This window comes from Peromyscus californicus, unplaced genomic scaffold, assembly GCF_007827085.1.
Source record: "Peromyscus californicus insignis strain IS unplaced genomic scaffold, ASM782708v3 Scaffold_20__1_contigs__length_68692818, whole genome shotgun sequence".
Lineage (NCBI taxonomy): Eukaryota > Metazoa > Chordata > Mammalia > Rodentia > Cricetidae > Peromyscus > Peromyscus californicus.
Window position 1 is genome coordinate 65,574,860 of NW_026294503.1, and position 25,068 is coordinate 65,599,927.

The following is a 25,068-nucleotide window of genomic DNA, read 5'->3' on the forward strand; positions in this document are numbered from 1 at the left end:
GCAATGATTTGAGCTAAGCATAATGACATACGTCACCATGTAAGTCCTCCCTTAAAGTTTTTTTAATTAATTAATTAATTTTATTTTATATATATAAGTACTTTGATTGCGTATGTATGCCCTTGGGGACTATAAGGGGGTGTTGGGTCTCCTAGAACTGGAATACAGATGGCTGTGAGCCACCATGTGGGTGCTGGGAATTGAACCCAGGTCCTCTTTAAGAGCATCCAGTGTTCTTACCCACTGGGCCATCTCTCCAGCTCCTGTAAGCCCCACTTTTGCAGAAGGGTCACATTAGCTCAGGAATTCACGACCAGCGTATATAGCGTAGTGACACCCCATCTCTAAATGATGTGTTCTCATTGTTAAATAAACAAAGGACAGTGTTTCACAGCTACATTAAGCAAACGCTCTTCTGGACAGGAAGCTGAGACCACCTTGGTGACCCTAGTAGAGCAGCTTGCCTGTGTCTGTTGCCCCTTCCCCAGCCACCTGATGCCATTCCCCTGGGGTTCCTGAGCTCAGTTTGAATGCTGCTGTGCATGCTTGCTTTCCAGACCTGATCCTGGACCAGCAAGAACTGTTCAGCGACCTGAACGACAGTATGAGGGTGAAAGTTCGGGAGGCCCTTCTCAAGAAGCACCACCATCAGAATGAGAGGAAGAGGAACAACCTCATCCCCATCGTCCGCTCCTTCGCTGAGGTGGGCAAGAAGCAATCTGACCCACATTCCATGGATAGAGACGGTACGGATTTGAGTCTGTTTCTCTTTATTGACCACACATTTGGGGACATTTGGAGATGCAGTTGCTAGAGGGTAGAGGCCGTGACACGCAGACCCCTGAACTTTTGGACGGTAGTAAGCCGGGCAGCTGGGAAACGGTACCGTCTCTCCCTTGTGTGCTTGGAAAGCATTCCAAGTAGATCTCCAAGATGAGGGATATATTCTCCACATGCTTCCAGAGAGGGTGTAGCTTTGGGGAGAATGTCCACATTGATCATGATCTGGGGCCAGAGAAGGTGAGTTGCAGCCTTTTCTAACTAAATGAAAGTCTTTGCTTAGACACAAAATACCATAGTGTGGTCAGGCCTGTGCTTTTGGCCTACCACCTGGAGAGTATATGGCCCTGGACAATCTCTTAAAGCTCTTCACAACTTACTTAAACAAGAACAATGACAGGACCTTCCTTCCGTTTATTATGGGGTTTCTGTGAGTTAACTTATGTCCAAAGCCTGTGCCCAGGCACAGGTGGGTTGCAAAGTCTTCCAGCTCTAATTGCCTCTCTTGCTGTGGCTGAGCAAGGCCTCCTCTGTATTATCTCCTCATTTACTAAATTGAGTGCAGACCCTTGCTGGCCAACGGTAGAGGTCCTCATGCACGGAGGTTAAGGGTCACTGTCTCCAGAGAGGAAGGTGAAGGAGGATCACCTTCTTCTTAGCACTGAGTGTGGATGCAGGTATGAGTGGACCCTGCTTGTAGACCTACCAGCCTCTAGAAGTCACAAGCTGGCTCTGACGACCGTCTGTGTCGGAGGGGAGAGGCAACCCTAGCGAGTTCTCTTTGACTTTCTCCAAAACAGGTCAGACTGTTTCTCCTCAGTCTGCTCCAACTACGAATCTGGAGGTGAAAAACGGAGTGAGCTGTGAACACAGTCCTGTGGATCTAAGCAAGGTGAGGGAGACATGGCAAGCTGGCTTCTAGGCTAAGGTTGTCTGTAGTGGAGCCCAGTGTCTTCGGACTCTTTCTGGGATCTGGTAAGCGCTGATGTTTCATGGTCTTTTCCCCAAGACCAGCGCTGCTTCTGTGGGAAGGGATGCCGTCTTCTTAGTCTTCGTCCTTCGCACGCACAGCTGGGTGAGGCTTGCTCCTCAGTGTGTCCTTCCAGGTTCAGCGTAGTGAAGACAGACTACTCCCGAGGCTCCACTCCCCCCCCCCCCCCCACTTTCATGAGTTGCCTTTTGGTATCTGATGCTCTGCGGTTCTGTCTCATCTTCAGTTGTCACACAGTATGCAGCTGCCTCCTAAAGCTCCCAATGTTTCGGACTCTTCTTGGGGGCTGTGACTGCTGTATTGATGAACTAGTCAGGTATTTGATAAGAGAAATAACATGACCCAGAGCTTCTGAGGCACCTCCTCTCTGAAGAGCATGGTGGATTTAAACTCTGATTCTTGAGGTGACGCAGTGGATAAAGGTGTTGCTTTCAAATGATCTGAATTCCATCCAGAAACCCACACAGTGCAAGGGTGGAACTGATTCTCACAAGGTATTCTCTGGCTTCCACACATGGGCTGCAGCTTATGTAGACACACACATCAGGTGTTGGTCGTGGCGGCGGCGGCGGCGGCGGCGGCGGCGGCGGCGGCGGCGCACGCCTTTAATCCCAGCACTTGGGAGGCAGAGCCAGGCGGTTCTCTGTGAGTTCGAGGCCAGCCTGGTCTACACAGAGAAACCCTGTCTTGAAAAACCAATAAAAAGAAAACAAAAACGAAAGAGACACACACACACACTAAATTATATATAATTTATATGTGATATAAATTATAAATGAATACATATCTGTATTCTAAGCTCTCTAGTTCTAGTCAGCTTTCCCTCCCTGAATATTAATTGCTTTTTTACCCCTTTGTTTTTAAATAGTGGGACTGATATAATCCATGATACCTCCATTCAGGGTTTTTGTGGAGATCAAATAAAGCAATGAGAACCTTCTTTAACCCTGAGTGGCAGTGCACTGTAAGGTGTGAGGAGCATGATTGGCACTGAAGTCGATGCCTTGTGCACTTTCAGGTGGACCTTCATTTCATGAAAAAAATTCCCACTGGGGCAGAGGCCTCCAATGTCCTGGTTGGAGAGGTGGACACTCTGGACCGGCCCATCGTGGCCTTTGTGAGGCTCTCCCCAGCTGTGCTTCTCTCAGGCCTGACAGAAGTGCCCATCCCCACAAGGTAACTTGGAGATGTATGCCAGCCCTGGTGCCGGAAGCTAGCTAGTACCAGAAGTTAGGGCTGGCTGTTTGGACAGAGCTATGAAAGCGGGGTGGGGGTGGGACTAGGGGTGGGGGCTGTGACTATGGAATACTGTTGGCCTTGGAAAAGGAGCCTAGTGAACAGTGAAGTCCAGCAGGGACCAGTGGCTTGTCACACCAGGAGGCCTCGGTCTCCCTTTCCCAGTTTGAGAGAGCAGTATCCAGGGAACTGTCTCTAGGCAAAGGTACTGATGTCTTTCCACAGCGCTGGCAGGGCTTGGCTGTTGGTGTGCCCTGAGGTGGTGACGCCGTGATTCAGAGCCCCACTAATTATAGAGAGTGCTCAGATGTCCAGAACACAATTCAGGCTCCTCTCCAGGGCTTGGTTATTTCTACTTCTTATCCTTCCCTTTCCCTATCATTTTCTTATTAGAACAATGAATGGGAATTAGATAACCTGGAATTTCCACAACGCTGTAGTGTTTGAAAAGACATCCTTTCTATAGCTAGGAATCGTGTCTATGGTAACTCTAAGAAATCCAGCCAGCCGCATCATTGAGTGATGTATAAATAGCTCCGAATGCTGTTTGGCCATAGCACAGTGATGTCCTGCTGCATGTTAGTACGTGTTCTTATGGAAGGCAGTGATATTCTGTGTGTAGTGGGGGAGAGAGATTGCTGTTTAGAGTGATAAGATGTCACTTCTCTGTCTTTATTTATGTAACTCTCTCTTTTTTTTTGCGTGTTTTGGCAGATTTTTGTTTATCTTATTGGGTCCAGTAGGAAAAGGTCAGCAGTACCATGAGATCGGCAGATCCATGGCCACCATCATGACGGATGAGGTACACGCCACTTCTGCCTTCTATTCACTCATCTCCTGAATATTGAGCATTTACTCTGTTGCAGAAACTGTGTGTGTTGTTGGGGATAAAATAATGACTGTCACAGTGTCTGCTGGGAAGCGTTCCGAGAACTTTTCTGAGAGCCATTCAAGAGCAAACCATACCCTCTGGAGACTTTCCTGGCTGTGCCATCTCTTGTTTGTTTATTTATAGACAGGTTCTTAACATGTAGCCCAGGTTGGCCTTGAACACCCAGTGCTGGGATTATAAGCATGTACCTCTATGGCCACTTTACTCTCTTAAGTAATCAAGGATGCAGAGAAATCATTTTCTGGGAGAATTATTATTGCCAAGTAGAATGTGTAGACTCATATTTAATGTAACTCATGAAGCCTGAGTTACCTGTCTAGAGAATACGGTGAATTAAATACAGTGAAGTTATTTGCATAAAGAAATGCTCCTGTTCCATGGAAAGGAGAGCGGTTTGCATAAGGTCAGGATGTGTCCTCGGGCGGGCGGTGTCAGGCGGAAGTGTCTGCCCACACCACTGTTCTGGACCTGGTGAGGACTGCTGGACAGTGGGTTTCCAAGGCAAGAAGCGTGGGCTGAGTTTATGATCTCTCTCTGGTTCTTTCACAGAAGACCTTGATTAGTAAGTCTGTCTAGTTTCGAACATGACTAACAGAATTTCTGTGTGTCTTGCTCTTTCTCCTGTGGAGATGATAGGATGACTGGATGACTTTAGAGTTGTGGCTTACCTCCTTGACACAGGGTCTTACTCTAACCCAGCTTGGCCTTCCACTCGCGGTGATCCTCCTGCCGTAGCCTTTGGTGTACTTGGCTTCACAGGCACATGCGCTTCCACACTGCGCTTTAGGTTCCTTTTAAAATCCATGTGCTTCTTTAAGCACTAAGTTTTACGTCTTAGATGTCCATGCCAGAGATAAAAACCAAGAGGCTGTATCCATTCATCACTATTCATTGGAGAGTGTTGTAAATAAAATAATTTTGAGTTTTCCTAAGTTTTTTTCCCTCCTGTAGATCTTTCATGATGTGGCTTATAAAGCAAAGGAGCGAGATGACCTCCTGGCAGGGATTGACGAGTTCCTGGACCAGGTGACGGTACTCCCTCCGGGGGAGTGGGACCCATCCATTAGAATTGAGCCACCCAAAAATGTCCCTTCCCAGGTAACGTATGCATCTAAGCTATTGGTGGGTGCTGTTCCTTCCGTAGACAAGCAATATTATGTGTGTTTGTGCTGAATATACTGAGACATGTCCCTGTTTGGGAGTTCTTGAATGTCAGACTAGGAATAAAAGATTAACTTACAATAACAGGTAGGCTCGGATGTGATGAGACATTGTTAACTGGGAGTGGATGTTAAGCCAAACTTGGGGAGGACTGATAGAGAATGGCAGAGGGGAGAGAGAAAATATTTCTTAGAAGTACATTATTTACAAAATAATCAAGTGAGAAAAACACGGTATAATGAAAGAGCAAATAGGCTTCCAGATGGTTCTCTGACATACTAAGGGTGGGAAGAGAGCTCCTGTATGTACCAGATGAGGCCAGGCATTTCTAGCCATGTAAATTTGGCCTTCTCAGATCCCCCTCTCCCACTCCCCCACCCTTGTGATTAACTGATCTTCTAGGGTAAGATTTTAAAGGACGGTGAGATTATAGGGACGCAGATTTGAAACTGGGATGCAGGTCATATCTTATTTCTGGAAAGTTCTAGTTAGGCATCAGATTCTGTTGGGGAAGTTGTTTTCTATGTGTTAACACACACATCTCCCACCCCCATGAAAACCAGTTGCGTCAAATCAGAATACATTTGGAAGCCGCGAACATTGGAACATTTTTCTGGCTTTTGGACACAGGAGAAGAGCAAAGACAGACAGACGCTGGCTTGACTCGCTCTGTGGTCTTTTGTAACAGGAGAAGAGGAAGATGCCTGGGGTTCCAAATGGAAACATCTGCCACATAGAACCAGAGCCACATGGGGGCCACAGCGGGCCAGAGCTTGAACGGACGGGGCGGTAAGTTCTGAGCCGCTGCTCACTGGTGCTGCTCACTGGCAGACCCCGTGTTAAGGAATGAGGCACCCTTGTCTGTGGTTGAATTTCAGATGGGACCATCTACTGTACATAGTACGGGTGTGTCTAATATTGTATTCATTCATTCAGGTTTTTTAAACCATTTATTATGTTCTGCCTGTCCTCTAGTCCTTCCTAGATCTTGTTTCCTCTGATGTGAACACAGCCCCTTCCCCTTCCTCATTTCCTGGTGTTCCCCACTCATCCTTTGTCTCTACTTAGATACCAATTCCTTTGTGAAGCCTTCTAGTATTCTCTGTGGCTAAAATGACATACTTCTGCAGTATTGATCTTAAACTCCCCTCTTAACCTCCCCTTCGTTATAGACCATATCATACTTCATTATTATTCCTTGTGTGTGTGTGTGTGTGTGTGTGTGTGTGTGTGTGTGTGTGTGTGTGTGTGTGTATCCTGCTAGACTCTTGACTCCAAAACGTCAAATACTGCACTGTGTTCCTGGCACTCAGCACAGTGCCCAGTGTCAAGTAGACACACTATCTGATGAATGAATACTTTTAGCATGGTACCTATGTGCAGCATGGAATGGACAAGGGATGAGTAAATGCTGGGTCGTCATTTTAGGATGAGAAACCCGCTGAGGGCAGGAGGATGGGTGTTACATTAGATGTCCGTGAGGGGAAACCTACAGTTCTAGGCCGTTATTTTAGAGACAGGTGTCCAAGGCAGAGGTCCTACCTATGGTAGGTGAAGGTAACTAGTCCACAGACTAGGAAGTTCATTTCCCAGGTAGGAGAGAGATTAAGAGGATGACATGAGGCACTGGTGTGGGAGAGGCTGGGACTGGTTCTAGATGTTGTGTTTTGTCTAAGAGGATCCAGTGGGTGGGGTCCTCAGGGCTGGACGCATCGTGGAGATGATTCTCACGCCATCCCCTTGGCTTGTTCCTCTTTTCTGGAAGCTCAGGTGATTTTGTTTAATTTTTTAATATAGTGCATGATTTATTTTTCTACTCTTAGAAATTTATGGAGAAGTCACAAAGGGAACAGAGAAATGGGGGGGTGGGAATGGCCCTTAATTAGCACTGTCCTGATGGAGGAGTACGTTTTTCTGGTTGAGAGGATGTTTGAAAGTAGCTCCATTCTGGGATAACATAGGCAGAAAGGAGAAGCCTTGCATGGAGGTAGCTCTCACTAAAGGGAGCAGCAGCCTAAGAAAGAGTCGAACTGGTGTCTGGTGGCAGTGAGGGGAGCATCTGGAGAGAGGCTCCAAGGCTGAGGCTGTCCCGGAGGAGGCAGGGTCTGTTTCAATGTTTCAGTGTATCTTTTTGATGTGTAAGTGTATCTGTACCCAGGCATAGTTGAAGCCATGGGGTTGAGGCCACAAGGTTTTCTCTGAGGAAATAGAACATGAGAATCACGGCTTAAAGTCAGTCCCGTGTGGGGCTTTGGGCCACCGTTAGATTGGATTTCAACAGGTATAGGATCTTGGAAATAGTATCCGATTTTCCCAAGGAAAACACCCTTATCCCAAACCCAATGATCTTAACTCACAAATGCAAGCAGGATTGGGAAGAGTCTGCATGTTTCACATAGCAATGGATATGACAATGCTCAGAGAAAGCTGTGGCCTAAGTTCTGCTTGGCTGTCCTCTTCCTGAGCTGATGTCATCCTCAGACGACCTAGGGAAGGGCAGCAGGGCCATGGCCTTCCTGTCACGGTAGCCTCTCAGGCCAGGTGACCCACTGCCTCTGTGAGAAATCCCAGTTCCAGGCCAGCTCTGGCCCCTAGACCACTTCTAACTATGTCAAAGGTGAGTGTGGACCCTGGATACGTTAAACGTCTCTGGAGCTTTCTGGACTGCAAGTCACAAAACACAGTTCTAATTCTTCACACCATTTGAATGCAGATGTCTTCTTCTGCATATCATGTTGTAGAACCCTGAGGCCAAACGCAGAGACTTAGGGACAGTTCTCATGCTGGGTGAAGAGGTGTTGGAGATGAGGTAGAGTGGAGTCTAAGGAACAGGAAGTCAGTGGGAAGCACTTGGCTGCGTTCTGTGTTTCCTGACCCTCTGAGCCAGGGTTAAGACCGTGTCATGAGGCATCCTGATGTTGACTCAGGTGGGCTATCATGTAATGAAACAGAAAGTGTGACTGGATGCTTCCTAGCAACCCAGAAGCTCTACAGCAGGATCCTCTGGGAAGGGGCTTTTGGGGTAAATTAATAACCCGTATTTGGGGAGCACATTTTTGGGAAGGAAGGGTTAATGAAAAAAAATCCAGAGCTGCTGTCTCGATGATCCCCCCACACTTCAAACAGGTTTCTTTCAAAGCACACCAGACAAATGGATGGCTGGCCTGTTCCTAAAGCCCTCCAGGGAAGGGTCCCCTAAGTCAGTGGTCCAGAGCCTAGTGACCCTCTCCACGGGTAAGTCTGTTCTTGCATCAAGCTTCAATTCATATCTCTGTGTGCCTCTGCCCCAAACACTGAACATCAAGGACCGTGTTGAAGGGAAAGGAAATTTCAAATATGAAGAGAAGCATCCACGTCTAATTAATGTCTGCATTACGGTCTGATTTTATGCATGAGTGAGGTATGGGGCTGACTCTAAAAGAAGCAATCAGAGTTGGCTGGTGGGTGGCGCACACCTTTAATCCCAGCACTCGAGAGGCAGAGGCAGGCGGATCTCTGTGAGTTTGAAGCCAACCTGGTCTACAGAGTGAGTTTTAGGATAGCCAGAGCTACGTAATAGAGAGACCTTATCTCAAAAATAAAAGAAGTAATCAGAATTATTCATAGTTTTTAGTGATGCTGTTAGTGTGACCCTGGCCCGCCTCTCTCAAGCATTACTAGGCGGATGTCTTCTGTTTCATAGAACATGTCTGTTGTTTACCTCCTGTGCCCAGAGGATGGCCACTGGGGGAGCGTCTCAAGGAGCCTCAGTGAGCTGTAGAGATTCTTTTCCCTTCAGAGGGAGGTTGTTGGTGAAAGGTGTTGAGTTCCTGGCACAGGACCCTGTTGTAGGAGGACCCTGAAACAGTTGTATAATGTCCCAGATTAGTCATGGCCACCGCAGAGGTCCCTGAGGGTCTTTGTACAGAGAGAGCAAGACAAAATGGCACCCTGTTTTGAACAGGTCTTTGGTCCCAACCCAGAGGCTGACCTTTGGTGATGTAGGCTGGCTCCTGGAGATAGCTCCTTTGCCTGAGCTGGTTTGTGATACATGCAGATGCTAAAGCAGGTCCTGGGGGTGGCTTTCCTGTCCCTTCTTAAGACCACAGACAGATGGTGATGTTCCTGGTATAAATGGAGGAACAGTGCCACAGCCAGAGGAGAGGGCGAGTGGGGGGTTCCCACCCTGTGTCCTTTCTCACCGCACCCTCAGGGCCTGAGTGGGGCAGGGTTGCCTGGCTTGTCCCCTGGGTGTAGGTCCCGACCTCTTCACAGTTCCCTAGCTCTTAGGACGAGAGGCAAGGGTCAATCACACTGCCCTCCAATAGAGAAAATGGTTTTGTTGTTGTAGTTTCCTTATGAGAAAATTCTAAACTTGTGAAGAAGAGTTAATTATATAATGGTCCCCCAGATACCCACCAGCTGTTACCAACATTTTGCCAATTTTGTTTCATTTATTCCCTCTCACTTGTTTTTATATTTTCTAGATTATTTTAAACTATATCATCGATATCATTTTTCCTGTAAATACCTCAGTATGTATCTCATTTAATAAGGATGTTTCAAAAACAATTATGCTGATCTCAAGTCTAACAAGATTAACCATCTTTCTTTAAATTATCCAGTGCTCAGCCCATGTTCATTTTTCTTGAGATTATTAACATCTTTTGGGATTTTATTTGTTGATGTAGGATCCAATCAAAGTTTGCATTTATTAGTTCCTGCCCTAAAACACCCCCTATTCCTTTCCTCCCATCGCCCCCCCCGCCCCATGCCATCGATCTGAAGCTAGGTCGCTGTGGCGCTAAGGCTCCACTCTGAGGAACTGACTAGCTGGGGCCGTGTTCCTCCTCGGTGTGTGTCTTGCTCCTCATTGGCCTCCTCTGTGAGGGCCTAAAGCTGCCATGGAGTCCTGCTGATTCTCCCCAGTAGCCCTTGAACCCACCGCCTCCCCTCAGCTCAGTCCACACTGCCTTCACACTGCCGCAGGGTGATGATTCTAGAGTGCATGTGGGTGCTGCTGCTCCGCCGTTTAAAACCCGTCAGTAACTTGACACGCTGTGAGGAGTAGGCTCCAGTTCGCAGCCCCTGTGACTCAGTTTCCCCAACCTTGTCTTTTCCCTTGTGCTGTTGATCTCTGCTCGCACCTTGAACCCTGGGGTGCCCCAGTGCTGGTCCCTCTGCCTTGTCTGGCTGTCTCCCCGTCCTTCCTGCTGAGTCGCTGCTGAGATGCCCCTCCCCAGCCTGTGCTACCACAGCACCCATTGTCACCCTTTGCCTGTCTCCTGCACTGGGCTGCTGGTCTTGGAGAGCAAGGGCTGTGTTTGTCTTGCTCCGTGCTGTGTGTCCAGTGCCCGGCCCCGTGCCTGGCACTGGCTGTCTTCTGCTTGTCCAGTGCATGAGTCAGTGGTTCCACAGAGACTGAGGCAGGGGGCTGCTCAGAGTGGGAATGTGCATGCATAGTGCTTTATACCTGGGAAACCCTAACAACACCAGTAACCTGAGCTGCTTTTCACGATTCCTCCTAACAGCTTAGAGACTGAAACTGAAGCTAAGGTTTGCCTTGTTGTTAATTATGGATATTGATAAATGGGCAGTATGCATACCTAAATTAACCTTTTTAATGCTTGGTACATTTTCAATTTTACCATATGCCATACCCTTGATTATAACAGAGTCTGTCTGTGCAAAGAGACGTGCTTGGGGTGAGGTTGGAGCTGAACTGTCACGAGCACATCTGCAGTATTCAGATGTGTTCTGCGCTGGGTCCTCGGAAGAGGACCGTGTTAGAGGCCTGACGCCCTGTCTCTGCAGGCTGTTTGGGGGCTTGGTGCTGGACGTCAAGCGGAAGGCTCCCTGGTACTGGAGTGACTACCGGGACGCGCTCAGCTTACAGTGTCTGGCCTCCTTCCTCTTCCTGTACTGTGCCTGCATGTCACCTGTGATCACCTTTGGGGGACTGCTGGGAGAGGCCACTGAAGGACGCATAGTAAGAACTTTTCATCATCTCTAATGGCCCAAGACAAGACTTCAAATCTTGTGGTGGCATCCAAGTTCTCTGGGGACACCTCACGTAGTCAGTGCTGAGGAGACGGGGTCCTTTGTCCTGAGTGACTGGGTTTTCTGACCTACGGAGGAGCCCAGTTCTGCCTCCCACGCATATACCTTCTGCTTGTACGTCACTGTTAATAGCTGGTTGCCTAGGTGAACTGCTCATTTCCCCAAGAATGGAAAATGGATCCACTGATAACACTGGAAAACAAGATTCAGTGACCCTGTGGGATAGGATGTTGTATAGACATTGTGCCTTTATATATATCTTTGAATACCGAACTGAGCTGAAGGATAAAACTTAGTTGAGGAATCATGAAAGATGGATTGGGTACCTGAATTGTTAAAGTAGTGTTTGTTTGCGAGAGCTTTAGGCCCTGGGTACCCCCACTCTTGCTTAGAAGCAAATGATTGTCTAGGCATGGAGCAGCTGAGTCAGCGTAGGGAAGGCAGCTCCTGTCTGTGGACGGCCGTGGACTCTGATTTTTTTTTCTCCTCCTCAGAGTGCAATTGAATCCTTGTTTGGAGCGTCCATGACGGGGATTGCTTACTCCTTGTTTGCTGGGCAGCCCCTCACCATCCTGGGGAGTACTGGGCCAGTGCTCGTGTTTGAGAAGATTCTGTTCAAGTTCTGCAAGTAAGACATTGTTTTCCTGACGGTTAATGGACGTGGCTGCCACCTGCCAAAGCTGAGCAGCAGCTCCCTACAGGCCCACAGCAGACACAAACCTGAGGGGTGGGAGTCTCTGGCCTGCCATCCTTCCACAGTTCATGTAGCCGCAGGCCTCCTCCTCTCCAGAGCCTGCTTAGTGTCTCCTCACCATTACTGAAAGTCTTTACATCTTTAGTCTCTTAGATTTATCAGTTTTGAGATGTGTGTTTATGTATTGTACGTGTACAAGCATTTTGCCTGTGTGCATCGTGTGCACAGTGCCGATGGAAATCGGAAGGGACATTGGAGCCTCTGGAGCTGGAGTTACGTGTGGATGTGAGCCACCATTTGGGAGCTGGGAATCAAACCTGGGTCCTCCAGAATTGCAGCCAGTGCTCTTAACCATTGAGCCATCTCTCCAGCTGTTTATTTTGAGCTAAGGTCTCTTTGTGTAGCCCAGGTGACCTTGTGCTCACATTCCTCTTGCTGTGATCTCCTGAGTACTGGATTGCAGGCTGCACGGCCATGCCCAATATCCTAACTGACGCAGACTCCCTCCCTTTTATGTTTTAGGACAATTTTAAATTGGGTCTACTGTCCTTTCTTCTTATTGTTTGTGGATGGTGCTGGGGCCTAGCGATGCTCTGGTTTCCACCCTAGAAGACCATTTTCCCACGTTGTAGACACTCACGGGACCAGAGCCAGCCTCTTCTTCTCTTTGCACGACCTGCTTATAATCACATGGGTGGTGACGGCAGAAATCCTGCACACACAGTGTTTTCTTCCTTCTCTGTCTTTACCCTGCAAGCAGCTCCTGTGAAGATGTTGAACAAGCCGTCCCAGGGCTTTGCTGAGGAGTGCAGTGCATGCAGTGTGTGCAGCCTTAGGGACAAAGGGTTGCAGTGCTGGTGTGGATATGCTGAGCTGAATCAGCCACAGTGTCTGTCTGTCCCTCCCTGCCTCCCTTCCATGTTTGTTCATGAGCTTCGGTGTCTTCCAGGGACTATGCCCTCTCGTACCTGTCCTTGCGAGCCTGCATCGGGCTGTGGACTGCCTTCCTGTGCATCGTCCTTGTGGCCACTGACGCCAGCTCCCTCGTCTGCTATATCACTCGCTTCACTGAAGAAGCGTTTGCCTCCCTGATCTGCATCATTTTCATCTATGAAGCGATAGAAAAGCTGATTCACCTGGCGGAGACCTACCCCATCCACATGCACAGCCAGCTGGACCACCTTAGCCTCTATTAGTAAGTATGTTTCCTGCCTTTCTTCCTTTTCCTTTTGTTTTTCACTTATAGAATTAGGAACTTTCTGTTTACCAAGGCATGGTAATCAAGTAATTTACGGTTTCATGTTTGACAATGTAGTACATGTATTGAGTAATGCATCTCGATCATGTTCGCCCCAATCACTTTCCCTCATACTCCTCCACCCTGCCACCTTCCACTGATGCTTTTCTTCTGTCCAACCAGTCTTCCTCCTCCTTTTACATCTTCATGTGTGCGTGTGCGTGTGTGTGAGTGTGCGTGTGTGTGTGTGTATGTCTGTGCATGTGTGTGTGTGTGTGTGTGTGTGTGTGTGTGTGTGTGTATGTCTGTGTGTGCATGTGCCTGTTTGTGTGTGTCCCATTGAGTTTGATTGGGGTTGCTTACATGAGCACAGGTGGTGGGAGTTGTTTACAAGAACACAGACCTTTTGCCAGTGGTTAGACCACTGAAGAAATCGTCGCCCTTTTTCTAGCAACCTCCCGTTTTGTTTGGCATAGTCTCTTTGTTGTTTGACACTGTGTTCTAGTGAGCTGACCTGCAAGGTTCCAGGTCCTCTGTCTCCACTTTGACCTACATCGTAGGTGTGACGGATTGCAGCTGCACACGGCATTCCTAAGTGTCTAATTCTAGAGATTTAAACTCAGGTTCTGTGTTTGCTCAGCAAGCGCTTTGCCCACTCAACTGCCTTCCCAGCCCTGAAATTGGCTTTTAAAAACAAAAACCTAAGTGTGGTTTTGAGGCTTCCTTCTGGTGAGATCTGCGTCTTAATTCTGTTATAAAAGGAAGGCCTGGCTTCTGGTTGTCCAGGTGAAGCCAAAGCGGCGAGGGCAGCTGCCAGCCTGCTGATGCAGAGCCTGCTGAGGTTGGGGGCAACATGGTGGCCTGCGGACACCAGGACACCACGTCTCACCTGGATGGATGAGGGAGGGAGGGACGGAAGGGGCAGTGGAGCAGCTGGAGGAGGCAGGAAGTGGCTGTGCAGGGGACTCACTCCAGGAGGGGCATGATGGCGGCCTGGGAGTCCGGGATTGAGACTGGAAGGAGTTGTTGAGAACTGAGTGGAGCATCGGGACCTCCTCTCTGCTGATTGATTCATAAAAGAGCTTAAGAGGTAGAAACCAAACAAGGAAGCGCTGGTCTTAATCTGGGCTTATCACATGCCAGGCGAAGGTTGTCCACACTATTTTATCCAAGACCCACATGCTGACTGGGTTGGACACATCTTTAGTCATGACCAACTGAAAATTCAGAGTGTGGTTGTGTTGATAAGTTGTCTTCAACCAATAGGACCCATCTCCAAGATCTGAAGTTTATGAGAAAGAAAGGAGGAAGGCTCCCACAGAGCCCTTAACCTAGCCATTGCTAAGAGCACTTAATAATTAGCTGGCTGCTTCTGGTTAGGAATGTTTTCCTCTTTCCCTAGCTGCAGGTGCACGCTCCCGGAGAGTCCCAACAACCATACTTTACAGTACTGGAAGGATCACAACATTGTGACTGCAGACGTGAACTGGGCAAACCTGACTGTCAGTGTAAGTCTGGGCGTGGCCTGAGCCCTCTGTTGTGACCACTGGGGCTATGAAGGACTTCTAGATGGAGGTAGAGTGGCCCTTTGCCGGACCCTGGCATTTGAGCTTGAGCTGGATGTAGCGGCACACACCTATAGTCCTGGCCCTTGGGAACATTTTGTAAGTTTAAGGCCGTCCAGGGTTGACGGAGGAGACCCACCGGGGTCTTGAAAAGGGCCACTTTGATCATGCCGGCAGTGACTGTGCGGCCTGGGCCTGTTATCAATTAGCTCTGTTTCATCATATTGATACACTTATCCATTTCTTTGCCTTTATCATGCTAAAACTGCTACATTTTATTTATTTATTGATCTCTGTATCGCCCTTAGTGGCAACAGTTAGCTGATACACATTTCTGGAAGATGAACTCAAAAATCACCTTCTTTTGTTTATTTTTGAAAACTGCCTTGGAATTTGTATGAGTTTATAAGTGATGGAAAACACTGGTATATTTTTGTGATGGTGTATGCACCTCCAGTAACGGGGGTTTCCCTGAGATCCTTCAGATGACTGCCAGGTTCTGAAGTGCTACAGTTCCCATCGTGTGCTTGTTTCTATCAGAGTTTCTCCACAGCGCTTGGAGAATCTGCCACTGATGACAGTGACCGCTTTATTGCATTTCTCTGTTTTATATGAACAGGATAGCTGATTTTCATTAAAAAAAAAACTCACAAAAATGAATGAAAGAGTAAACACAAAAGCTTAATCAAACCTAAATATTTCTAACTTTTCTTTTCCCTTTCTGAAATCCTCTCATACTTTCAGGGAAAAGAAAGCTGCTCCCTTCTTTTCTTCCACATATGCCCCGTCCTGTGACTTGGGGACATGTGAGGATAAGATTATGTGGGGACAGTGACAGATCCAGGCTTTGTGGAACTTGAAGAATATTCAACTTTCAAAGGGTCTCTATAATACAAATAATATCAACTTCTAAGTTCTTCCCAGAGCCTCAGAAGAAGTGTTTGTTTCGGATAGTTCTAACTTCATGCCTAAGTGTATGGGTTAGGACCACCAGTGTTCCTGACAGGGACCTGCTAGTGAGGGCCCTAGCTGCATGGTGGTCAAGTGGATAGTGCTGGAGGCCTGTGCTTCCCGCAACCGTGGGATGGCAGTGCGTGGTGACCTCAGGAAGCAGCTGTTTGTCCCCGTGTGCCCGCCTTTTGTAACCCAGAATTGCTGTTCCTCCAGGAATGCCAGCACATGCATGGAGAGTTCATAGGGTCGTCGTGTGGTCATCATGGACCCTACACTCCTGACGTGCTCTTCTGGTCCTGCATCCTCTTCTTCACCACCTTCATCCTCTCAAGCACCTTAAAGACATTTAAGACGAGCCGCTATTTCCCGACCAGAGTAGGTAGCTGCTCCTACGTTACTTTTGTGTTAGGATTCTGCCCTAGAGATTGGCAGCATGAAGGGCGCCAGCTGTCCTGAGGAGCTGCACGGTGGTAGGCGCCTCGGTAGCCTCTTTCTCAGCTCCATGGTATGGAATGAGGATGCTTAAAACCTTTTTGATTGAAAAGGGCCAGGTAAGTTGAAGGTGGTGGTGATGTCCTCTGAAGGTTACGTCTCTCCAGAATGCTGTTGAAGTTCATGTCTGGGATTCTGAGACACTTGGGATGTAAAACTAGAGCAGGCTTGCTGGAGAGATTGGCTTTATGTGCTTTAAAGGACCCCAAAGCCCCTTCCAAGGTGTGGTTCCTGCCATAGATTACGAACCCCCTGGCTGCAGGAACCAGCCTGTCCCTGGCTTGGATTCCTTTCCTGACCATCTGAAGCCTCAAGAGCTATTATTTATGTCATGATCAGGGTCTCTGCCAGTTCAGACAGCAGAATTAGAAGCCTGAGTTTGAGCAGCTGTGTGGGTCATGGCTTCTGTGAGGTCTCTCCTTCAGGCAAATCCACACACCAGACTACTTGAATTTGTGGGTGGAGGGCTCGGTTGGTTACTTACCATCTACATATCCATGGCTAAAATCCATCCCTAGGCCTTAGTGAGTCCGCAGCGTGGCTGAGGGAAGCACATAATAAATAAGTTCACATCCGTTTCCTGTCCGGACAAATAGTTAACAAGTGGCTGCTACATACTGACCAGTGGCTCACGCCTGGGTAAGTGCCGTGGGGGACACAGAGTTAAAGATATCTGCAGGGCCAGTGAGGCGCTCAGTGGGTAAAGACTCCGCTGCCAAGCCTGATGACCTGAGTTCGATCCCTGGGACCTACATGGTGGAGAGAACAACTTCTTCTGTCTCCGTGTGTATCATGGTGTGTGTACGTATACACAGAATAAATAAGTAAATAAAGACTTTTAAAAGTAATTCAAAAGTAGTGTCTTCCAGTGGATATGAAGGGAAAGTCCAGGGGGCAGTTGGTCCCATCTACCTGGAAAGTTAGTGCCGTAGGAATTCAGAGGAAGAAGGAAGATGTGGTCCTCGGGGTCAGGGGGGTCAGGGTTGTTTCATGGTGCAGGTATGGGCATGAGTCTTCAGAGACTCCATGGAACAGTCGGGGATTAACAAAACCCTGGAGAGTGTGGCAAATCTGAGACATCAAAGCAAAGTTAGTAGGGATGATGTGTGTGGCCAAGATGTCTTTACCTCCTCCCTGTGGGAAGCTGAGACCAGGGTGCTCGTCCCTATCTTTTATTAAAACTCACCTAGGCTCTAAAATGGGGTGGTCCTCCTGGGACAGGCTGTAAAATGGATGGGAATACATGTGCGCACACACATACATACACACGCACACATAAGCACATGTATACATACACACACACCACACACACATGCACACACATGCATGTACATACACACTACATGTACACACCACGCACATGCACACACAATACACAAGCTACACACTCTACACACACACACACACACACACACAGAGGAAATAAGCACTACTGAAAAAATGCAGCAGGAAAGAAGTGCTGGGGGCAGTGGCGGGTTTTCAGTAGGACCGTCAGGTGTCAGCGGTGCTGAGGGGACTTGTCCCGCACGGCCACTAGCGTGAGGAGTTTCAGTTAAAGCCAGTCCTTGGCTACACCACAGAAAGAATTTCAGACAAGCCGGAGTGAAGAAGATCGGAGAGTTTATGTAACATGTTTAGACAGGGTCATGTAGGGAAAGGACATACACACTGAAGACATGCAGAGTCACACTTGGGGCTTTTAGGGGCGTGTGTATGATTTTGTGTTTTTCTAATTACTATGTACTAAGTACCATTCTAGTTACTATGCTCACAGGATGTCATTTACAGCAAGGTTTGAGGATGAAGCTTAAAAATTAAGTAAGAACGTATTCTGTCTCTGGGAGCTGGCTTCATCAGCAGCGTGCTTGCCTTGCGAACATGAGGCCACGGTGGGAAAAATCACAAACCCAGGGAAGAATTTCCGGTGTCACGGCACACATGTGTGATTCTAGTTGTCGGGAGGGGAGGAGACTGATCTCTGGGGCTTTGCTGGCTGTCACTCTGGCCTCATTGGTGAGCTCCAGGCTCCCTGTCTCAGGGGAGATGATGGTGTTCCTAAAGGTGGTACCCAAAGGTGACTCTGGTTCTCCACACACTTGTGCACACATATGCATGTGTGCTCACACATGTGTGAGTTCATAAACAAACAAAACAACCAACAAGCTGGTTTACTTAAAAACTCTCTGAAAGAAAGTAGTTTTTCTTTTGTCTGAGATTGTGCGGTCATCCTGACGTGTGCTGACACAGCCACACTCAAGGCCTGAGGAAGGACTGTCTTGTCTCCACGTCTTCAGGAAGACAAGCACCGTGCAGGCAGATCCAGAGTGGGCACCCTCTCCCTTCCCAGTCCCCTTGGAGTCCCTGTCTTTTTGTCCTGTCTCAAGAAAATCTCAGAAAGAAGGTCGTGTTTGAGTTAAGCTGCAGGGCCTTGGGGAGTTCCCAGAGATCACCTGACATGAACGGAGGGAGGGAGGTGAGCAGTACAGAGACTCTGAGCGGGAGAGAGCCGGGCTGGCAGAGCATGAGAGAGCCACGCTCAAGGAAAGCAGGGCAGGGAGCCCGTGTGGCTGGAGCAGCGTGAACAGGTGGGACAGCTCTGGAGGCTCCGTGCACCTCACGGGGAGGAGAGGGTTTGGGGTTTTGAACTTGGTGAAACAAGGAGGCCTCTTGGGGTTTGGGCAGAAGGGCATGATTCAACCTGGCTTTTAGGTTATTACTCCAGAGCTTTTGTTTCAAGAACACTGGAGGACAAAGGTGACCCCAGTGAGAGATGGCAGTGACTATGGCTGAGTGTGGGCACAGCTGCGGTGACGAGTCATGCTCAGGTTCTGGGTATGTTCTGAATGGCGGCTGATCGGCCTGTGGATGGATTGGATCCAGGATGTGGGAAGGGCGTGAAGGTGCTGCTGAGATTTGGGCCAGCACAGGCGACCTCGGCTGGACCCAGATCTGAATCTGAGCCTGTGCACCCCAAACTCTGCTCTTTGGAGACTGGTCTTGACTATGTTAGACTTGGTCAGAAGTTTGTTGTTCCATATTACACACACATTGTGGGCATTACTTTCAGTACACTAAAGTAGTCTTGTCTGAATGGTTTTGTATTAGTTCAGCTGCACAGTGTTTTTCTGGGAAACCGTAGCTCTTTCGGGTCGTAGCATCTCTGCTGTGGTAACTGCTCTGGTTCTTTCTTGTGCTAGGTCCGCTCCATGGTGAGCGACTTTGCCGTCTTCCTCACCATCTTCACAATGGTGATCGTTGACTTCTTGATTGGCGTTCCGTCCCCAAAGCTTCAGGTTCCCAGCGTGTTCAAGGTAAGTAGTCTCAGGAGCCCGATGCCTGAGTGTAGGCTGATCCGACGGGGGTCTCAGAGGTTTAGGAAGCCAAATGCATTGTGTGTTATTATGAGTACGTGCCCTGCTAAGCTCTAGGGGATGGGAAGTGCCCATTTACATAACGATGTGCTGGCGTGGAGCGGTGGGCCCGGGAGCACACTTGGGTGACTCCACCTTCACAGAGCTGCAGCTGTAAGGAATTGGGAAGGAGTAGAAATGACCTAAGACCTAAGAAGTCATCCGGACATCTCTTCAGCCGTATTTTATGTTTAGTTATTTATAATCCATAGTAGTTTAAAAACTTACTTGTAGACTGAAGTAATGATCAATCATTGGGATCCCAAATCCATCTTAGTGTAATAAGTAGATGAGACAGGGGAGCTGAGCTTAGTTCCACAGACCCTCATTGGGTGGAGAGTCAGAAAGCCTGGGTATGCTCAGCTCCTTCAGAAGACTCCAGAATAGGAGGGGCTGAGGATGGGCAAAGACAGACAGTATAGAGGCAGTCCTTGGTGCTCCATGGTGCACGCCTTTAAACCCAGCAGTCAGGAGCCTGGGGCAGGCGGATCTCTGTGAATCTGTAGGCCAGCCTGGGCTACAGAGTGCGTTCCAGGCCAGGCAGGGATGCTCCATGGTGAGTGACTCTGCATCTCCCTCACTGTCTTCACAATGGTTGTCAGGGGACACATTGTCTCTCTCCCTCTGTTTTGTCTGTTTTTCTATTTTGTCTGTTTAATTTTGTTAAACTTGCTAAAATGCTGAATGGGTTGAAAAACACCCTCCAGAAGTGTAACACCTCCCAGAGCACGGTGTTCTTATCCCTGTATGAACAGACACCATCAGCTTTCTCTCTAATTCCTAGCTGGCTGCAGGACAAATGGATTTTGTATAAAAAATGGCAAATTTGGAGCATTAAGCAGTCTGGGAAAGTTCCATGATGCACAGACTTAAGACCTGAGTTGATTTCTGGGACCTCTGGGAGGCAGGGGAAGACAGGGAGGGAAGTAGAAGACCAAGGAGACATGGCTGGTGTGGACCGCCCAGGAAGCAGAGCAAGCCATCTCCTGCCTTCGCTCCTTAACCAGCCAGTCCCAGCTCCCGAGGCCAGACTGAAGGCTGGCGTAATCACTTCTTATCCATTGGGGATTAGTTCCAGGACCCAGGGTACAGATGCCCCATTCCAGAAGGGAAATGCTATATTTACGTACAACCTGTGTGCAAGCTACTTTGTACTTAAACCATCTTAGACCGATTTTATCTACAGCAGTGTAAGTGGCGTTATCCTGTAGTATTTAGAGACCAGTGGCATTCGTCTGAATGTGTCTAGCACAGCGGCATGTCCTCAGCATCTTTAATCTGCGGTTGATTGAGTCTGCAGGTGTAGAATGAACCGGTAGATTTAGCAGGCCTGGCTGTGTGATTGCTTATGATATCAGTAATGCGTTAATAGGTTTCTGTGTTGGTCTGAGAACGTAACTGCTACCTAAGACTGCATAGCCTCTAAGCATAGGTTCTAAAGCTTTTAGAATTTATTTAGCCCATTCAAAATCCAGGACTTGCCAGTGTTATTGAAGAGTTCTTTAACCTGAGTGTCGTATCTAATGTAGCAACCAAATGCTTCTGATTCAGCAATCTCTCGCTTACTTGCTGCGTTTTGGGGTCATTCTGGGTGATAGCCTTTTGTCCTCCAGCACCATTTGTCTTTTCTCGGAGTGCACCAAGGGTGAGTGAGATTGAGAGTTTGAACAAATGGCTTACAAAGCCACTGAAGAGGGTCCTAGGTCAGCCATCCCCAAGCTTTGGGACTCCTAAGTCTCCAATACCTGGGCTCCCGTTTCACCACTGATGAGGGCACAGGGACACTCTACTCTCAGCCCAAGAGTACACATGGGTCCAGTTGGCTTTTATTTGTACTTCAGACATAGTCCATGGCTCCTGTGAGGAGTGGTAAGGGTCATCTGTGTTACGTACTTTGTCTTGGGAAGGCAGTTTTTTTTAACAACAGATTTAGTTACTGATATATTTACTTGGGGTGATTGTGAGATAAAGTTGCTTTCTCTGCACTTGGGGAGTAAATGGAGGATTAATGAATATTCCACAGGAAGCTGATAAGTGACGACTGACCACTAAGGGGGATTTGGAAAAAAAGGCCAGAGATTTCCTTAGGGGTTGCTGTATTTCATGTTTTGTTTTGTTTTCTAAGGATTTTTATTCAAATGAGAACAAAAAGAAAAGCAGAATAATGATTCAGTTTGATTTGTTTTGTCCAGAGTTAAGACACAAAAATCCAGCTTGTTTTATCTCTTAGCCGACGAGGGATGATCGAGGATGGTTTATCAATCCCATTGGCCCCAATCCCTGGTGGACGGTGCTAGCTGCGACCATCCCGGCTCTCCTGTGCACCATCCTGATATTCATGGACCAGCAGATCACCGCCGTCATCATTAACCGGAAGGAGCATAAGCTCAAGGTAACTGAGTTTCAGACCTGAGGCTGAAGTGGCAGCCTGTTAACCTTCTCACTTAGGCTAAGCCTGGCTATACCAGGAACTGAGCGAAGAAAGTCTCAGAAGGCTTTTCATTGCTTGCCTGTTGATAACAAAGGTTGGTTGGAGGTGAGACCAGATGGAGCATGTGACATGATGTGGGGGGACTTGGACTCCATTACTCTCCTCGCAGACTGGGTAGAGGGGGTGACCAGAGGCCCTGCTGGTCCCTAAATAGCTACATGTTCTGAATCAACAACTATACAGCTTTTCTTCCTAAGGTTCGGCTCAGGGCTTTGGACCTCTGTTTCCCAGAGGCAGGAATTCTTCCATTGAGGTCCATTGTGAAGCTTCAAGGTGAATCTTGAGTTAGGGTTCCTCAGGCTAGGGTTTGTTCTAACTCATGTATTAGTGAGATGCCACATGCCTTCCATCTCTATGGCAAAATCGAGATTTGGCAAGGATGGGAACGGTGTCTAGGAACTCAATAAAAGCATTGTTCTGTAGTTTCTAGGACGGTCACAATGTGGCTTGCTTCCTGCTACTCTTCCAAAGAAGGGTTGAGTTTTGAATGTCTGAAACTCAATCAGAGGAAGCTAGGGGCAACTGTATAAAGACCAGATGTTCGCATATCTATATATATATAGATACACACACACACACACACACACACACACACACACACACACACACACATATATGACAAGCTAAACTTCCCTTTTTCTTATCTGTTCCCTCCAAACTGGGAGGGTTGTAAGCATTCTCTGGACTCTTTCCCCCTTCTACTCCAACCAGCTTGGAGCCTGAAGCCTTTAGCTCACTGTTCCATGACCTACTACAGGCAGCTCACTGAAAGCGACCATTTCCCCCACAGAAAGGCTGTGGCTACCATCTGGACCTGCTGATGGTGGCCGTCATGCTGGGCGTTTGCTCCATCATGGGCCTGCCTTGGTTTGTGGCTGCGACTGTCCTGTCCATCACACATGTGAACAGCCTCAAGCTGGAGTCTGAGTGCTCTGCTCCTGGGGAGCAGCCTAAGTTCCTGGGCATCCGAGAACAGAGAGTCACAGGCCTAATGATCTTCGTGCTGATGGGCTGCTCAGTCTTCATGACGACTGTCTTAAAGGTAATCACTCATCGAGGGCCTTTGTGCCAGGGACCATGCTGGAAATGCAGGGCTCCAGTAAGATATACACAGACCCCGACTCTGGAAGAATTGATTCTATTTTTTTTTTTTTAAGATTTATTTATTTGTTATGTACACAGTGTTCTGCCTGCATGTAAGCCTGCAGGCCAGAAGAGGGTGACATATCTCATTACAGATGGTTGTGAGCCACCATGTGGGTGCTGGGAATTGAACTCAGGACCTCTGGAAGAGCAGTCAGTGCTCTTAACCTCTGAGCCATCTCTCCAGCCCAGAAGAATTTATTCTTGTGGGTAAGACAGTTAAATGTGCTTAAGAAAACAAACATTATAAAATGTAGTAAGTAATCTGATGGACCATTGTCTTGCCGTTTCCTTTTCTTTGAATAGCTCCCTTCATGTTAGAGGTCCAGCCTAGGCCCTTCTGTGTGCAGAGCGCATAGCAATCACCATGTTGCTGAGCTATGTCCTGGCTCTTCTTACCCCTAGCTTTTTGTTCTTGAGACAGGTCTATATGGCCCTGACTGGTTAAAACTCACTATGTAGACTAGGCTGGCCTTGAACTTATGGCAGTCCTAACTGCCTCTGCCTCTGGATGGCTGGGATCGTAGATACGGTTTTAGTATGTTTTTTATTGCTGTGATAAAGACCATGACCAAAACAACTTGGGGAGGAATGGGCTCATTTCACCGTACACTTCCAGGTAACAGTGCGTCACGTAGAAGTAGAAACCACGGAGGAACGCTGTGTACTGGCTCATACTCTGGCCCGTGCTCAGCTCCCCGGGGATGGCACTGCCCACCATGGGCTCACACACTGGCCTTTAATCATACAGTGTCCCACAGGCAGTTCTTACTGAGACGTCCTCTTTCCAGGTCACTCTGAACTTATGTCAAGTGGATAATAAAGACACCATCCAGCAGTGGTACAGACTTGTCCACACACTGGGACGCCTGGTTACACTAGGGCTGGGGCAGCAGAGAAATCCAGTGTGGACTTTCTAACTCTGAGAGGAGTTACGTTGTTCTTATCGCCAGGATAAAAGCAGACTGAGGGACTAGGGCTGTCGAATGCTCTGGATTTCGTCCTCAGCACTAGCGCAGCAGGCGGGTGCTGATGCGGATGGAGGTTGGAAATCCTTCGTACACAGCAAGTTCAAGGCCAGCTTTATCTAAGTTGAAAGACATGATGTGACAGGAAGGCCACAGTCACGTGCTGTGTCCACCACCTTAAAAAGCACACAGTATAACAACATGTTCTCAGCTTGTGCCCTCAAATCTTAGGTCAGTAAAAGTGATTTTTTTTTTTCAGTTTGTGTCAAAATACACTAAGTTCCTGAGGAGGTGATGTTGAATACAGAAGATTTAAATTACATCAGTGAAGTATGTGTGAGTGTGTGTGTGTGTGCACCTGTGTGTGCATGTTTGCACTTGACCACAAGTGTGTATGTATGTGTGTATATGTGACTATGAATGTGTACAGGTATACATGTGTTGTGCACATGACCATGAGTGTGTATGCATGTGAGTACATGTGTGTGCGCACATGACCATGAGTGTGTATGCATGTGTATGTGCACATGACCATGAGTGTGGGCCTGTCCCATCTGTGCCCTCATATCTAGGGAGGAGGAAGACTGGCAGAGGGAGAGGCTGGAGGAGACGCGAGGCCCATGACTTACCTGTGGATAACAATTTCATTTCAGAATAAAATGATTTTGATCATCACCAGCTCATCCTTTTGTTTTTACTTTAACTGAAGGAGAAGTTTATGAAACTGTCTGTGGCTTTGTTTCACTTTCAAAATTAAAAATTTATAGAGATGGTACATGGTGGCACACACCTTTTAATCCCAGCACTCAGGAGGCAAAGATTGGCAGGTGTCCATGAGTTCAAGGTCAGCCTGGTCTACATATTGAGCCAAGCCAGCCAAGGCTACACAGTAAGAGTGTCTCAAGAAGAAGAACAGCTAGCGGTAACCCTGCTGGTGCCCCATGTCTTGTCTCCGCCCTTACCTGCAGTTCATCCCGATGCCGGTGCTCTACGGAGTTTTCCTCTACATGGGAGT

The 25,068-nt window shown here is 48.0% G+C and overlaps 1 protein-coding gene across 1 annotated transcript in view; it reads left to right on the plus strand.

The window, feature by feature from the left end:
• Slc4a8 (solute carrier family 4 member 8) overlaps positions 1–25,068 on the plus strand; it is a 71,473-nt gene that overhangs the window by 31,984 nt on the left and 14,421 nt on the right. Inside the window, exons 6-20 of the mRNA XM_052748998.1 lie at positions 558–746; positions 1,581–1,672; positions 2,790–2,947; positions 3,722–3,809; positions 4,851–4,997; positions 5,749–5,849; positions 10,854–11,028; positions 11,594–11,727; positions 12,743–12,988; positions 14,433–14,538; positions 15,763–15,924; positions 19,239–19,352; positions 21,682–21,843; positions 22,733–22,984; positions 25,022–25,068. The exon at positions 25,022–25,068 is cut by the window's right edge and continues 22 nt beyond it. Coding sequence (XP_052604958.1) covers positions 558–746; positions 1,581–1,672; positions 2,790–2,947; positions 3,722–3,809; positions 4,851–4,997; positions 5,749–5,849; positions 10,854–11,028; positions 11,594–11,727; positions 12,743–12,988; positions 14,433–14,538; positions 15,763–15,924; positions 19,239–19,352; positions 21,682–21,843; positions 22,733–22,984; positions 25,022–25,068 — 2,173 coding nt within the window. The remainder of the gene's footprint in view (positions 1–557; positions 747–1,580; positions 1,673–2,789; positions 2,948–3,721; positions 3,810–4,850; positions 4,998–5,748; positions 5,850–10,853; positions 11,029–11,593; positions 11,728–12,742; positions 12,989–14,432; positions 14,539–15,762; positions 15,925–19,238; positions 19,353–21,681; positions 21,844–22,732; positions 22,985–25,021) is intronic.